The sequence below is a fragment of the Zonotrichia leucophrys genome, chromosome 5, assembly GCF_028769735.1.
Source record: "Zonotrichia leucophrys gambelii isolate GWCS_2022_RI chromosome 5, RI_Zleu_2.0, whole genome shotgun sequence".
Taxonomy (NCBI): Eukaryota; Metazoa; Chordata; class Aves; order Passeriformes; family Passerellidae; genus Zonotrichia; species Zonotrichia leucophrys.
In genome coordinates this window covers 60,243,981-60,260,200 of record NC_088175.1, presented here as the reverse complement: position 1 = coordinate 60,260,200, position 16,220 = coordinate 60,243,981, and the positions used below count along the sequence as shown (strand labels likewise).

The following is a 16,220-nucleotide window of genomic DNA, read 5'->3' as shown; positions in this document are numbered from 1 at the left end:
ATCCCTGGCAGTGCCCAAGGCCAGGCTGGACAGGGCTTGGAGCAACCTGGGATAGTGGAAGATGTCCCTACCATGGCAGGGGGTGGAACAAAATGATTTTGAATTTCCCTCCCAACCCAAACCATTCCATGATCTGAGAGAATACATGAGACAGGTAAAGAACATTTGGAGAGCCCCCTTGCCCATTTGGAAAATTTCTCCTTGATCTCAGACAAGGAGAAAAAGGAAGGAGAATGTGAGTAGGATGACATGAAGGGTGAAAAACTTGTCAGAGGAGAAAAGATGTTGAAATCACACTGGCATTGATGGAAATGGGGATAAAAAGTGAGAGTCCCACAATCTGTGTCTAAAAATCAATCCACAACATAATGAAACATTCCTTTCTTCTTCTCCACTGTGGAGAAAAATCTGGGACAAGGCTTCAGGGTGAGGTTACCTCGTGCAGCTCATTAGAAATGCAAAAGATAAGTTAAACAAACAGATCATGTCCCAGTTGCTAAAACAATGGGGCCAAACAGCCTGGCAGAGCCTCCTCCCCTGGCTCCTGGCCTGTTCCTTGCTTGTCTCCTCTCTTTTCCCTCTTTCTCCATTTGGAAAGGTACAAGAGGCATGCTCAGAGCTCCTTCAGCTGAATTCTTCACAATGTTCTTGGAGCTTTTAGGGTTGGAAGGTGCTGCTGATGCATCCAAGGACCCGTGTGCAGCATTTCAGCAGAATTTCAATGACTCAGGGAAACACCACGCCAGCAGTGAACATTTTTAAAAGCTTCACCTCCCCTTCCAGCCTGAACTCAGTCTGGCCTCTCTGTGGGTTTTAACACACTCCATTAACAGGATTCCCCAGCTGAAAGAGAACGTAGGAGGTGGAGCACGAGCCTATTTTGGGACATCCAGCCCCATGCAGTGCACAGAAGTCCCCTTGTCACTGCAGGCTGGAGGATGGAGACAGTGAGGATGTGTGGGAGAAGGGGGAATTAGGGAACACACGCTCTGTACCCTGCTTTATATCCCCCCACAGCTGACAGTGGGGCTGTGAGGGGTTGTGCTGAAAATTCAGAAGGAGAATCACACACACAGATTTTGGGGGTGGGAGCACAAGGATGTACAGGACACTCACACACATATCTGCTGTCTGGTTTTTTTATATCTTTTCCACCATAAGCCAGCACAGGGTGATTCACAGGCAGAGGTGAATTCCAGCCATCCCCTTTCCCCTGTTCTTGCCCTAGAAAATGTGAATATGCCCTAGAAAAGGTGTGCAGGTGTGGGAAAGTGGGGCTGGGGGTACAATCAGTGCACTCAGCTACAGCCCCTGCCAGGCTCTTGGTCACAACAACCCCATGGACTGCTCCAGGCTGGAGAACTGACCTGTGGGAAAGGATCTGGAGATGCTGCTTGAACATGAGCCAGAGTGAGCCCAGGTGGGCAAGAAGGCCAAGGGCACCTGGATGGTACCAGGCACAGTGTGGCCACAGAGGCAGGACAGTGACTGTCCCCTGTGCTGGCACTGCTGGGGCACCTCCAGCCCTGGGAACAGCTCTGGGTCTCTTGGAACAAGGCATGGAAGGGCTGGAGCGTGTCCAAAGAAAGGAATGGAGCTGGGGTAGGGTCTGGAGCCCCAGGAGAGGCTGAAGGAGCTGGGCAGGGGCTGCAGAATCCCTGAGGGAGCTGGAAGGGGCTGCAGAATCCCTGAGGAGCCGGGCAGGGGCTGCAGAATCCCTGAGGAGCCGGGCAGGGGCTCAGCCTGGAGCAAAGGAGGCTCAGGGGCCCTTGTGGCTCTGCACAGCTCCTGCCAGGAGGGCACAGCCAGCTCTGCACCCAGGGAACAGGGACAGGACAAGGAGAAACAGCCACAAGTTGTGCCAGAGAAGGTTTAGTTCAGATACTAGGAGGAATTTCTTCACAGAAAGGCTTGCCAGGCATTGGAATGGTCTCTCCAGGGAGATGATGGAGTCCCCATCCCTGGAAATGTCCAAGGAGGGACTGGACGTGGCTCTGGGCTGGGTGACAAGGTGGGGACTCAATGCCTTGGAGGTCTTTTCCGTCCTAAATGATTCCATGGTTCTGTGGGGTGTGTCTGGCTCGAGGGCACAGAGCAGCAGCCTGGCCTGGCTGTGGTGTGTGTGTGTGTGGAGACATGTCACCATCACATTTTCTGAAAAATCCCTTTGCCCAGGATTTTCTCCTGGGAAACTGATAAACCCTCAAAGAAAAATGAAAACAGTAATTATCTGATTTGCTTCTCCTGTGTTTTGCTGCTTTGGAATGTGGTTTGGACATTGTTTATCCAACAGGTGGTAAACAATGATTACAATTGTTTGCATTTGTAAATGTACAATGTAAACATTTAAATATACAAATGTTTACAATTGTTTTAAACCAATTGTTTCATTGGATTCTGCTCTGAATTGTTTTGACTCAGTGGCCAACTGGGGCCAAGCTGTGTCAGACTCTGAAGAGACAGTCACAAGTTTTCATTATTATCTTTCTAACCTTCTGTCTGTATCCTTTCTGTATTCTTTAGCATAGTTTAGTACAGCATTCTTTTATACAATATAGATCATAAAATAATAAATTTGCCTTCTAATATCATGGAGTCAGATTCATCATTCCTTCCCTTGTCAGGGGTGTGTTCCCTGAAAATACCACAGGGACATTGCACACCCAGAGGGGACAGTGCACACCCAGAAGGGACATTGCACACCCAGAGGGGACACTGCACACCCAGAGGGGACACTGCACACCCAGGGGTGACAGAGGTGCAGCTATCAGCTCCCTGCCCACCCAGATGTCCCCAAGACAGCACTATCACTCTGCCCTCCTCCCTCCTGGGCATGTTGCAAAAAGTAGGGGGGTGTCTCATAAACAGGTGACCCCACCCCAGTAAGCCAGGGTGTGTTTCTGGGAGTCTCTCCATCCCACACCAGCCCTCAGCCCTTGGGAAAGGTGCTGGGGCACCTGGAGCTGATCCACGGCTGCCCCTCAGCAGCTCTGGGGTGTGTGTTGGGGTGGGGAGCTGTCCCACACAGCTGTAAATCCTGGGAACCCTCCCTCCTCCTTTAGGGCTGCCAGGTGTTTTATCACACAGATAAGCGTTTCAACACCCCCTTCCACTGATTACCAGGTGTGGATTGCAGGTGGAAGCAACTTTCTCTCTCTCACATACACAAACAAGCACAGGTGAACCTCACCTTCTTCAGTTTTGGGGGAGCATTGGGGTTTCTCTCCCACCAGGGTGACTGCAGGTTGTTGGCCCTGTGCTCCTGTGCAGGGTGACAGCAGGAGGAGTTTTGGGGGTGTCAGGAACCCCATGAGGCAGCAGGATGAATTTTGGGGGTGTCAGGAACCCCATGAGGCAGCAGGATGAGTTTTGGGGGTATCAGGAACCCCAAAAGGCAGCAGGATTAGTTTTGGGGGTGTCAAGAGCTCCTGAGAGGCAACAGGATGAGTTTTGGGGTGTCTTGCCTTCCTCCTCAATCCCCATGGGGCTGTAGGATGTCACACAGGGACACAGGCTGTGTCTGAGGGTGTCACACAGTTTTACGTTCTCTGACATGCTATGTCACACACAGGCTGTGACGTTCTGTGTCTGAAGATGTCATGCTCAGTGTTACACATTGGTTTGTGGGTGTCACACAGTGTCACACTCTGTGCCACACTGTCACACACAGTGTCACACACTCCCCATGTCACACGCTATGTCACATGGCATGTCTGTCACACACAATGCCCCACGCTGTCACATGCTGTCACACTGTTCTGTCACACTCATTGTTACATGCTATGTCACACACTCAGTGTCACTGTCACACTCAGTGTCACACACTGTGTCTAAGCGTGTCACACAGAGTCACACACTGTCTCTGTCACAGTTTTACATGTGATCACACACACTCAGTGTCACCTGCTATCTGTGCCAGACACTCTGTGTCACACTGTCCCTGTCACATACAGTGTCACATGCTGTGTCACACACTACATTCAATATTCTCAGTATCACACGCTATATCACACTCACAGTGTCACATGCTATGTCTCACACTCAGTGTCACACTCAGTCAGTGTCAGAGGCTGTCACGCTCTCAGTGTCACACAGTCACACTCACATTCTCAGTGTCACCCACTGTCTGTGTCACACACTCAGTGTCACACTGTCACACACTCTCAGTGTCACATACTATGTCACACTCACATTGTCCCACACTCTTCATGTCACCTAGTCTGTGTCACACAGTGTCCCACACTGTGTCCCACACTCTCAGTGTCACCTGCTGTCCGTGTCACACTCAGTGTCACATGCTCTCAGTGTCCCAAACTCTCAGTATCCCACACTATGTCACACTCACATTGTTCCACTCTCAGTGTCACCTGCTGTGTCACATGCTCAGCGTCCCACACTACATCCCAAGCTCTCAGTGTCCCACACTCTTCGTGTCACCCCCTGTCCGTGTCACATGCTCAGTGTCACATGCTCTCAGTGTCACACGCTTTCAGTGTCAAAGCTATGTCCCACACTGTGTCACCCACTGTCCGTGTCACACATTCAGTGTCCCATTCTGTCCCATGCTCAGTGTCCCACAGTGTCCCACACTCTCAGTGTCCCACACTGTCCGTGTCACACACTCTCAGTGTCCCACACTCAGTATCACACTGTCACACTCACACTGTCTGTGTCCCACACTATGTCCCACAAGCACTGTGTCCCCCTGCTGTCCGTGTCACTCTGTGTCCCGCACAGTGTCCCTCGCTGTCCGTGTCACTCTCAGTGTCCCACACTGTGTCCTACTCTCTCGGTGTCCCACACAGTGTCCCCAGCTCCCGCTGTCCCCTCGGTGTCCCCGTTCCGTTCCGTTCCGTGCCCGCCCCGCCGCCGCTCCGCCCCCGCCCGCGTCGCGCCGCTCGTGACGAGAGGCGGCGCCGCCCCCGCCCGCTCGGAGCCGGCGGCGGCTGCGGCAGCGCGGCCGGGCCGGGGCGCGGAGCGGGAGCGGCGCGGGGCGGAGCGGGGCGGGAGCGGGGGCGGGCGGGGCGAGGCCAGGCGGCCCCGCCGGGCAGGGCGCGCTGCGGCATGGATTACCCCGAGCCCGGCTCGCCGCAGGGCGCTCGGCACCTGCCCGGCCAAGCCGGCGGCTTCGGCAGCGGCGGCTACGAGCGGCCGAGCCGCGGCGAGGAGGAGGAAGCGGCGGCGGAGGAGGAGGAGGAGGAGGAGGCGGCTGCCCGCGCCCGCCCGCCCCGCCGCCTGCAGCCGCCGCTCCACGCCGCGCTCTCCACCTCCTCCTCCGAGGGCGACCCCGAGCCGGCGGCGCCGCCGCGGGAGCGCAGCCTCAGCGACGAGGCCGCCGCCGGAGACTTCGACTCGGCCGAGTCCGGCGCGTCGCTGCGGTACTCGACGGGCACGGGCGGCGAGGGCAGCGAGGGCGAGGGCGCGGGGCTGGGCAGCAGCGACAGCGGCGGCAGCGGCTTCTCGCTGGCGGCCAGCGCGCTGCCCGAGAGGCGGCGGCCGGGCGGCGGCCGGCCCCGCTATGAGGTGGTGCGGGAGCTGGGCGCCGAGGAGGTGCGCTGGTTCTACCGCGAGGACCGCAAGACCTGGAAGCCCTTCATCGGCTACGACTCGCTGCGCATCGAGCTGGCCTTCCGCGCCCTGGGCGGCAGCGGCGGCGGGGAGCCGGCGGCCGTGGAGCCGGTGTGCGTGAGGAGCGGGCTCTACGAGGTGGACGTGGCCAGCGCCGAGAGCTACCCCGTCTATTGGAACCGTGAGTGCCGCCGTGCCGAGGCGGAGGGAGGGTGGTCTTGGTGCCCCGTGGTGCCCGGGAGGGTTTCTGGGCATCCCCCGTGAGCGCGGAGCCTGCGCTGGGTGACCCCGCCGCGGGGACACCGGGTGAGACACCGGGTGGCCTTTGGTGCCCCGGTCACTCTTACTGCCGGTGTGTTCCTGTATAAGGGATTTAGGATAAATCATCCAGAGAGAGAGGACTCGCGGTGCGCATTTCCATCAGGTACCTGAGCGAGGAGGGAGTGGATATTCCCTTTCCGAGGCTCAGGGACACTTGGGAGGGAAACGACTGGGGCATCCCCCTGCCCGAGGATGAGCGGTACCCCCAGTCATCTGAGCACATCAGGCACCTCCAGCGGCACAGGGAACTGAGCATCTTCCCCTTCTCAGCTCCCCCTGCACACAAGCATGAAGGACACGATCTGGGACATGCACCTGGCACCAGAGACTTGGAAAAGGGAGGTCTGGGCATCTGCTCGGTTCTTGGCATGTGTGGAAGAAAGTGGGAGGGAAGGTGGCAGAGAACCTTCTCATGCTCTGCTTTTCCCAGGCAGAGGGTGAGTGCCTTCAGCACTCTCCCTGTTCCCTCCCTGCACACCTTTCCTCCAGAAGGAGCAGAGTGGAAACATCAGATGTTTGTCCACTCGCTCCTCCCCACAGATGTGCCTTTGATCCTCATCTTCAGTGAGGAATGATGGAAGCAAGGGTTGTCCCTCTGTGACCCTTGTCCCCTCCACTAGGGAAAAGATGATCTTGTGCTTTATATTTAATTTCTCCTCACCTGCCCTCTGGGAGGAGGCATGAAGTGGGATTTCTCCTCCTTCCTCTTGGAGGAATTGCAACAGGCATCTCATACACACATAATCCTTAATTCCTACCCTTCCAATAAAGGTAAATATGTTTCACCTCCTCAACTTCAAAATGAGGTGGGAATGCACCCCCTGTGCCACCCTTCCCCTTGCATTTGTGTGTCCTCGTGGAGCAGAAATGAAAGAGGGGCAGAGACCCCGTTTCCCTGCACTTTTCCCCTGGTGGGAAGGGCTCAAGGGTCTTGCTGGACAAGTGAGCCCCTGTTTTCCTGAGGGTGACAAGCTGTGCTCACCTGCTGGTGCTGAGGATTTGCTTTCCAGCTGCATTCCCTCAAGGACAAGGGAGATGTGGTGGAGCAGAGTGAGCTGCAGAGGAGCTGAGCATGTCCTGGCATGGGCTTGGCAGAGGGGCAGGCAGGTTTCTCCCATCTTGAGACTCAGGTGAGGGTCTCAGGGGAACAGCAGAGCTGTGTCAGGGATGAAAACCAGGGCTTTCTGTTGTTTTCCCTCTTTATTTATCAGCCTCTTTACAGGAGGGAGCTCCAAAAATGACAATACAGTTCACTTGTGGGACAATTTGTCTTTCAAATCATCACCCCAGCAGACAGACAGCGAGCAGAGGTCTCAGCCCACACAAGTTCTGAGCTAAAGGAGCCTGGGCACAGCTTCTTGAGCAGAAAATGGAGCTGCTTCTCCCTGTCACCATGCTGAAGCCCCTTGCTGTTGGCTCTGGCTGCAGCTCCACTTGGTTCCTGGGGAGAGAAGATGCAGGCCAGCCAGGGGAGGAGGAATCTGCTTGGGGAGAGAGGGGAAGGAGTGAGCAGAGCTGTCAGGTGAGGCAGGATTGCTCCTGGTAATGGGAGCAAGAGGCTGCCCTCGTCAGCAGCTTAAAGGTTTAATTTCTTGACACCGTGCCTTGTCCATTTTGGAAGCTGATTCAGTCTCATTAAGCCCGAGGAGCAGATGTTTCAGATGACAGCATGGGCTGTGCAGAGACGATTTCTGGTGCTGGGAAGGAGAGATTCCCAGAGGTTAGCACCAGAGGCAGGGAGGAATAAACTGCTGGGCCCGAGCAGACTAATGACAGGGATGATTTCTAGCCCTCAGAAAGCTGATTAAGGGCAGTGCTCAAGTCTTTTCTTATTAGCAGGTCCAGTCCTTTGCAAGGCTGAGATCAACTTTTGGTCTTTCAAGGGGCTTCTGGTGCCTTCTGGTTTAACTTCCTCACTGCACATTTCCTTGCCTCTATTCCCTATGAGTGCCTTTCTCCCTTTCTTCCTGACTGCTGCATGCAGACCTGAGAAAACAGCAAGGTTAGATCCCAGGATTCAGTCTTATCTGTGCCTTTGAAGGCCTTGGTGGAGTCATAATTCCCATATTATTCCCCTTTGGTAGCCTGTGTGTAATTCTGGATCCAAAGAGTGGCTACTGCCCTGATGTGGATGTGTCAAACCAGCTGTGAGTAAGGCAGGAGAATTCTCCTCTCTGACCACACAGGCATGAGGTATGATGAGTACAACTGCCTTAAAATGTGCTGAGGTGCTTGTTGGAGAGTACAGAAACTTCTGGCTGGTTTTGCTGATTCATGGTTCAGCTCAGAGCAAAGGTCAAAAGCTTTTTTCTTTGTTTTTTTGCCCTTTTTCCTGCATGTGCTGGACTCTCACACAGCCACCACACTGAGCACTTGGTTCCTCAGCTGGCAGTTCCTGGGGCATCACAGTGCCAGGGAATTGTTGGTTATAGCTTGGCAGGTGCTGGAATATTTATTTTTATATCTGCATTTTAAGCTGGCTGCAGGATCTGTTGGTAACATCAGGAATATCAGCCTGAGTTACAATTTGAGCAGATTAATTACTGAGAATTTCATCCTTACCTTGTGACCTCTGGGATTTATTTAATTAGTGCTGTAGAACCAGCAAAAATGGTTCAAGAGGATGAAAATTATTAATGTAGGCTTTCACATAAGTCAGTCATTTGGAGCAGGGCTGTTTCTTGTTTTCTGTGGAGATGACAAGTATGATATTTTATACAAGGGTCTTCTGTTTAAATCTTAAATTACCCAGCCCTTTTCAGCCCTCCCAGTTGAAGAGAGCCGCTTTACAACCCTTTTGCTCTGGAGTTTGTCAGTGGAGTTTTCAAAGTCCTTTGTGAGTCTGTTAAATCCATGGTCTGTGAATTTTTGGGTGACTCTTCTCTGTTTTCTGGCATTTGGGTTTGTCCCATGCAACCCTTGTCCTGTCAGGTATTTGCTTTTTCCAGGCTTTTCTTCATGGGTACTTTGTAAAGTTGCCTGTATTTATTTAAATTATTCCACTCCAAGACAAAGGCTGGGTAAAGTTGAATTTTTTTTGTTTGTTTTTGTAATGTATATTATTTTTCTACCTAACAGTAGCTAAAGTCTATTAAGTAAAAAGCCAATTTTCATGTTTAAAACCAAATTTGTTTGGTAGAACCATCCCTGAGTGAAGATGTACAGAAATAACAGATAATTTACTGACTTTAATCTGGAAATACCTGTGAATACAGAATGGACCACTGGGTCTTAAAATCAAGATCTTTCTGCTCAGACTGGAATTGGGCTGCTTTGAAAAACCATTTTAGCTGCCTTCTTGATCAAGATGAAAATTAAAGGAATGAAATCAAGAGTTTATCATTGTTTGTGACTTTCATTTGGTTTAGTCTGGTTTTAGCAGTGTTTTTTGTCATTTTACAGCACACTTAAATGTTGGTTTTAGTGTGTTGGACAGTCTTTGAACTTGGTTGATAACAATTTCCTTTCTATAAAGGACCTTTTGATTGAAGGCTGAAGTCCTGAATGAAATTTTATGGCTTTTTTTTATCTCCAGGTGTGTGACCCTTTGGCAAATAAAACACTGACAGTTCACTTTGTAAAGGTGAAATGCTGCTTTCACTACTGAAAATCCTTCTGGTTCTTTTTTTGGTGCTGTTTTTACTATGCCATCATTTCAAAAACATCCTGTAGCTTAATTTTTGGCCAATTCCTTCCTGACCAAAAGGCCTGGAAGTGTTCCTGGACAGGGTTTGGAGTACCCTGGGACAGTGGATGGTGTCCCTGCCATGGCAGGGATGGGATTTTAGGTTCTTTCCAACCCAAACCACTCTGGGATTCTGTGACCTAACACACCTAGATGAAATAACTTTCAGATTTGCAGTGCTCCATGTATTAAATCACATTTGTTTGTGTGTATTTTCAGGTGTTTTTGTGGCCTCTCAGCAGAGAGAGCTTGGGAATTTTGAGATGCTTTCACTAGGCCTGGGTTGAGGTGGCAGCACTTAGAAGTGTCTCTGAGAGCAAGTTTCTTCCCTGAGCTCAGCTTTTATGTTTCATTTAAGCATATTTCATCAAAATTGATCTGTCTTTCTCCTTTAAATGGGACCAGACTAATTCTCCATTGAATGGCTCAGCTGCAGCAGAGTAGCTGAGGAAGGACATGGCTTGGGAAGTTGTGCTTGTCCTTTGATGTGGGCCAGCACTTTTCCTGCTGGATTTGGTCCACAAGGATGAAGGCAGAGGTGTAGGGAATATTTGGATTAGAAATTGTGTTTTCTGCTGTAATTGTGGCAGCAGAATGTTTGTGGCATGAGAAGGATGAGGAGTTCTGCTCTGACTTCATTCAGGCCTGAACATGGGTTGGACAGAGCTGAGATCAAAGGAATGGGGTGGGATTGAATTTGGAGGTGACAGAGTTGAATTAAGGACCGGTGACAGGTGAATTTTTGTGTGTGTGATGCTCTTTTAACACAGTGTAAAACAACACTGAAAGCACCAACCAAACCATACACCTTGTCCAGAGCTCTTGGAGGAGCTCAGGGATGTGTGAGAGCTGTGCCAGTTAGTGAGGAGAAGGCCTAGGTGGAAAAAATAATCTGCAAAAGAGCAAGAAATTAAAACAAGAAACAGGAACAAGAAATTAAAATAAGAAGCAGGAGCGGTTCTCAGAGAATCTGAAAGGTTGAAAACAGTGAGGGTGAGGGAGTGGTTTGAGAAAAGGTCACTGCTGTGATGGGATCTGTGTGAGAGGCTGGCGAGGAGAAACTCCACAGATTTTGTAAATTGCAGGATTAGTGAACACATAAACACGAGGTTCAAGTCCTGTGAAATTTACAATGAAAGAAACTAAAAGAGTTGCCCAGAGAAGCTGTGGCTGCCCCTGAAGGTCCCAGGCCAGGTTGGACAGGGCTTGGAGCCACCTGGGACAGTGGAAGGTGTCCCTGCCATGGCTGGGGGGTCTTCAAGGTCCCTCCCAAACAAAACCATTCTGGGTTTCTGTGAAAATCCTGCTGGTTTTCTGGAAGGGGAAACCCTACAGGGTTAGGAAAAAAAATGAGGGAAAATTTCAACATGGGGGTGAAGGAGTAAGGAATTCTGGAGTTGGCCTGGAGAACATGGAAGAAGGGAGTGAGATCAGGAGGAGAGCACAGAAAAATGACCCCTGTAGTGGGGAAGGGAGGAGTTGAAGCCATGCAAGGGCACAATAACCTTTGCTGTCACCTTGTTCATTAGTGGCAGGTCTGAGGTGTGCACTGAGACAATCTTGCTCTTTATTTTGGAAGATATTCCAGGAACCTCTTGTCCCAAGTGTTTGTGTGTGCTGGCGGAGCTGGGGAGCACAGCAGGGTTTTCAGGAGAGCACGCTCAGAGTGTGAGGGTGGCATTGTGCAAAAGCCTTGTGGCTTTTTGGGGATGGGCTGGGAGCACACACTCACTTTTGGGAGGTGCTCATGGTTGGTCATGTGGCTCAGGAATTGTTCTTTTGTGGTTTTTAAAAAGTGCAGGTGTCCCTGGGGGGGTAAAGAGCTGATAAAGGACAAACTCAGTGGTTCCAGCAGCAAATGCCACTGGTGGAAGTGCTTCAGAGCACTGGATTGCAGTTGAGTGAACTGATTTAATGGATAAGAATTAAATAAAAATACAATTCTAACTTTAAAACTGCAGCCCATTTCATGTTTTGACAGTCTAAGTTTGGGTTTTTTTTGATGAGTTCTTCCTGCTTGACATGGCCTGTAAAGTGAGCTTTAGGATCTTGGCTTGGACCATCAGGATCAGGTCTGTGGAAATGGTAATTAAACTGTTACCTTAAAGCAGGAAAATCCTTCCTGACAAAATTATGTCCTGGAGCCAGGCTAGGAGAGAGCTGGGAATGCTCCCCTGGAGAGGAGAAAATCCAGGGAGAGCTCAGAGCCCCTGGCAGGGCCTGAAGGGGCTCCAGGAGAGCTGGAGAGGGACTGGGGACAAGGGATGGAGGGACAGGAGTCAGGGAATGGCTCCCAGTGCCAGAGGGCAGGGATGGATGGGAGATTGGGAATTGGGAATTCCTGGCTGGGCTGGAATTGCCAGAGCAGCTGTGGCTGCCCCTGGATCCCTGGCAGTGCTTGGAGCACCCTGGGATAGTGGGAGGTGTTCCTGCCATGGCAGGGGGTGGAGCAAAATTATTTTGAATTTCCCTCCCAAGCCAAACATTTTGTGATTCTGTATTTTGGGATGATTTGCAGTTGATGACTTGGAGCATGTTCATGACTTTTTGTGGGGTTCCTTCTGTGTTTGACTGGAACCAGCCCCACAGAGCAGCCTCTCATTCCTCATTGCTGGATTCATAGTGTGAAATGATCAAAAACAGTTCAGGGAAAAACACTCTTAGGCTGTTGCTGGAATACTTGAGGCAGTCTTGGTAAATCAGAGGCAATTCCATGTTTGCAGCAGAGAAAAAACATCTATTCCTGCCTCTGGGATCCAGCAGTGGAGCCAGCACTGGGGCTCACAGGTTGGGCTGCTCTGGAAGGAAAATCCCGCCTGTGTCAGTGGGACTGAAACTCAAATGTAAATTGCATCTGGAATTTACAAATTGCTTCAATGGAGCAACTGGGAGTTACTGGATGAGCCAGCAAAATGATGATTTTCACTGCTCAGTGAGTGAAATCTCTGTTCAGCTCAGGCTCTGTGTACCTCTGAAGGTTCCTGAGGCTTCACCCTTGAACTCCTCTGCAGGATTTTCCCTTCTGGCAGAGCAGGACAGGTCACACCTGGTTGTGGTTGGGCAAAGGAGGTCACCAGGCTGAGATCAAACAAATGGTTCTGTTGATTTAAGAGTCAGTCACCTGCTGTGTTGTGAAATAAAGTGGAAGAGAGCTACAAAGGTGTGCGATGTTAAACTTTTTTTTTTAAAGTTTTAAGTGTGTTACGTTAGGTAGCAAACATGAAATAATGCAATTTTAGTTTGGGGCTGTTTTACAACATCACCATCCTCACAGACAAGAATTTCTTCCACATATCTAACCTAAATTCCATTTTTTTTCTGTTTGAACTCTTATCTCCTTGTCCTACCCCTAAAATTCCTAATGAAATATACCCAGAACATGATTTTAGGCTTGATACAATAGGAATGGATAACAAATTTTTTTAAACATTCTGTAACCGCACCCTTGTTATTATTCTGGAAAATATTTTTGTGTATTTATTGATTTAGTTAGGCACTGCCACAGGTTGCCCAGAGAAGTGTTTCAGGCCAGGTCCTTGGTAAATCTATAAGCCCTTCATTATTTAACTTAATATAAAACTTCCAGTTTTATAAAAGAAAAGTTAACTTTTAACTATAACTGAAAAGTTAATATAAAACTTTCAGGTTTTTTTGGGGCTGCCACATTTGCAGCCCCAAAGTTGCCTTCAGCTTGTGCAGGTATTATTCTCACATGTTGCAAATTGTTTGCCACTGTAATAAGAAGGAAATCAAATTTAAGGAAATGTTACAGCACCAAAAAAAAATCAGGAATCTGAAATTACTACACTGAAAAACATCTCAGCCTGGTGGTGTTTTATAAGCTTGTGTTTCTTGCCTCACTTCTTGGTTTTGGGCCTGGAGAGCTGGGAGTTGTCAATTTGAGCAAAGCACCAGCTTTAATTTAAATTTCTGAGCCTCTGAATATTCTATTAACCTTTTAGATCTCATTTGTGGGTAAATCATCATAAGTGTCTTGGGGCTGATGGCTGCAGAGTGCCAGGAGTGCCTGGGCTGGGCCAGCACTGAGTTCTTATCTCTGAATTATCTCACTTGGAATCAAGGCAGGTCCTGAAAAAGGCTCCTTTGGGCTGTGCAAAATTGAAATTTAAGGCTATGCCCTGTCCAGCGGTGTGGTGGCAGGAAATGAATGATGGAATTTTTATTTTAGAAGGGAAATTCTGCTCAGTTATGACTTTATTGTGATGGATTAGCCAGGTTTTTATTCCAATTTCTATTACATGTGAGGAGTAGCTGGGTTATACACATACACTACACACATGCTGTAGTTTTTAGGTTGCCTACAGTTTTTATTTTAACATAATTCTCATTATTCAGAGGATTTTTGTGATTATCATAATGCAAATCACTCATGTTCTTATCACACCATTAATTACAGCACTTGTATTCTTTTATTCTTTGAATTTTCAGGGGGGAAAAAAAGACCCATTTGTGCAAAAATAAATAAATCCTTTGTTGCAGAGTAAATCTCTTAAACTGATTTCCTCCAGAAGTGGTAAAATACGTGTGACTAATTAAAATTAAGTGGTTTTCATCTACTTTAAATCTCCACCATTCAGATTTATTTAGAAATTCTTTTATGAATAAACCATGGAAGTGTATAACCAGTCAAATATGTTGATATCTCTCAGTCTGAAGCACTGCCAGCTGCAGATTACATGGTGTAAGACTTAAGGCAGTAAAGAAATCAAGGCAAATCCTTTCCTAGGGATTGAGATTGTAGGGATAAGGATAAATAACACTTCATATTATAGATTTGGAATTCTGTATTGACAAAAAATAAATTAAAGTACAACATGATGTAATTCCAGTGTCTAACTCTTCCATTAAACAAAAGTAACTGAAAGAATGGAGATTAAGCTTTCTGAAATATCTGAGTATGCAAGACATGAATGAATTTATTGAAGGTGGATAAGTGAGTGGTAAAATATTGGTGAAATTGGGTGCTGAGATGGCAATTCCTGGTTTATCACTTTTTAATGCTCTTTACTGTCATGAGTTTGCATCAAATCTTGTGGACTAAACCTGGGAGTTTTTCAGTGACAGCCCTGTGCAGGATTAAACAGAGGAGCTGTGGTTAGGAACCTGTTCCCAGAGTCACAGATTTCACTGAAAAATCCCTTTTTTGTGTGTGAAATGATTTCCCCATCCCATCCAGATTATTGCATGGAATTACCACGGATGCACTTCCCTGTCTTCATTAACTGAAGTCTCACTTGCTTTTGGAGCTGGTGGCCTTTAGAAATTTGGTTGTTGTTGGTTTTCTCAGCTTTTACAGAGATGGGGTAACTGAGAGGTGTTTTAAAAGATTTTATTCCATTATCAGTCTTGATGAAGAGTGAGACACAAGAGATGTAAAACTCAATGCTGTTTTATCAGAAGCTCGCTTATTTCTTGGTCACAATACCTTACCAATGTTTTTTAGCCTATTAACTTTTCTACACAATGTTATTACTTCTAACACCAATCACCTGTGTTTTTATCCCATGTGGTCCTAGTACAATGCATCTTTCACAGTTCTAATTTTCTAAAATACCTGGTTTTTTTGCAAGGCCATTATTTTGAAACATGTTGAAACTTGTTTTTCTAGTTCAGTCTCTCAGCAAGTTGTGATAGAATTGGAGGCGGTCAGGGAGTCTTGGGATGGTTTGGGTTGGAAGGGACCTTAAATCCCATCCAGTGCCAAAATGTGATTTTGTGTGCTGTGATCCCGGATTTGATGCTCTCAGCTCTGCAGGGCTGTGTTCAGGTTTCTGAAATGTCATTTTCTGCCTTCCTCCTCCTCCTCCTGCCCTTCCAGGTGCTTTTCTCTTGAGGTTTTCCTGTAGCTCAGGGTTCAAACCTGCCCCCCCTCAGCTTGTGATGGGAAATAAAAGCAGTTTGTGGTTCAGGCTGGTTTGGCTGCTCTGAGAGTGTGCAACTGCTTAAAGAAATAGGAAAAATAAAAAAATTCCTTGTTCCCCCCAAAATCCCACAGAGCTGGAAAACAGAACAGAACTACCCCACTCTGTTTTTCAAACCTCCATAACTGTCTTTGGATCTAAAAAGAATTTATATTTGCGTATTAACACCCTTTCCAAAGTCTAATATCATATTTATTCCCAAACTCAAGTGTTCTGCAGAGATTTCATGTGAAAATTTTTCTCATTTCAAACAGTTTTTCCTGGCTGAGCCTTTCTGGGAAGGGCTCAGGTTCTGTTTGAGAGCTGCTGTTGAGTGCTCTGGACTGTTCTTGTAAAGAACCACTCTGGGAAAGTTTCTCTCAGGCAAAAAGAGCCTGAAAATATTTACTTTAATACTTGATGGTTAGAATTTTAGCAATCTGTAGGTGGAATTCCCATGTGAAAAACTTGAAGCCCTTCAAAACTGAAAAAGAGGTGTCTTGTATTCACTTAGTTTGGAGTACAAAATAGTATTCATATGATTATTATTTAAAAAAAAAACATATTTCTGCCTGTGGATTCAGTGAATGGAGCCTCATCAGGCTGCTTAGTCAAGAATTAAGGAATTGCTCACAGATTTTCCCAGTGAGGATTAACATCTGACATCGCCCTGTCACTGCTGCAGCCACAATGGGAGCCTTTATGTCCCCTCACATTTCATTTCT

At 48.3% G+C, this 16,220-nt stretch overlaps 1 protein-coding gene across 1 annotated transcript in view; it reads left to right on the top strand.

The window, feature by feature from the left end:
• Positions 1 to 5,012: 5,012 nt before the first annotated feature.
• Positions 5,013 to 16,220, top strand: part of DDHD1 (DDHD domain containing 1) — a 67,384-nt gene continuing 56,176 nt past the window's right edge. The window contains exon 1 of the mRNA XM_064715988.1: positions 5,013 to 5,749. Within this exon, the coding sequence (XP_064572058.1) occupies positions 5,065 to 5,749 (685 nt within the window). The 5' untranslated portion in view covers positions 5,013 to 5,064. The remainder of the gene's footprint in view (positions 5,750 to 16,220) is intronic.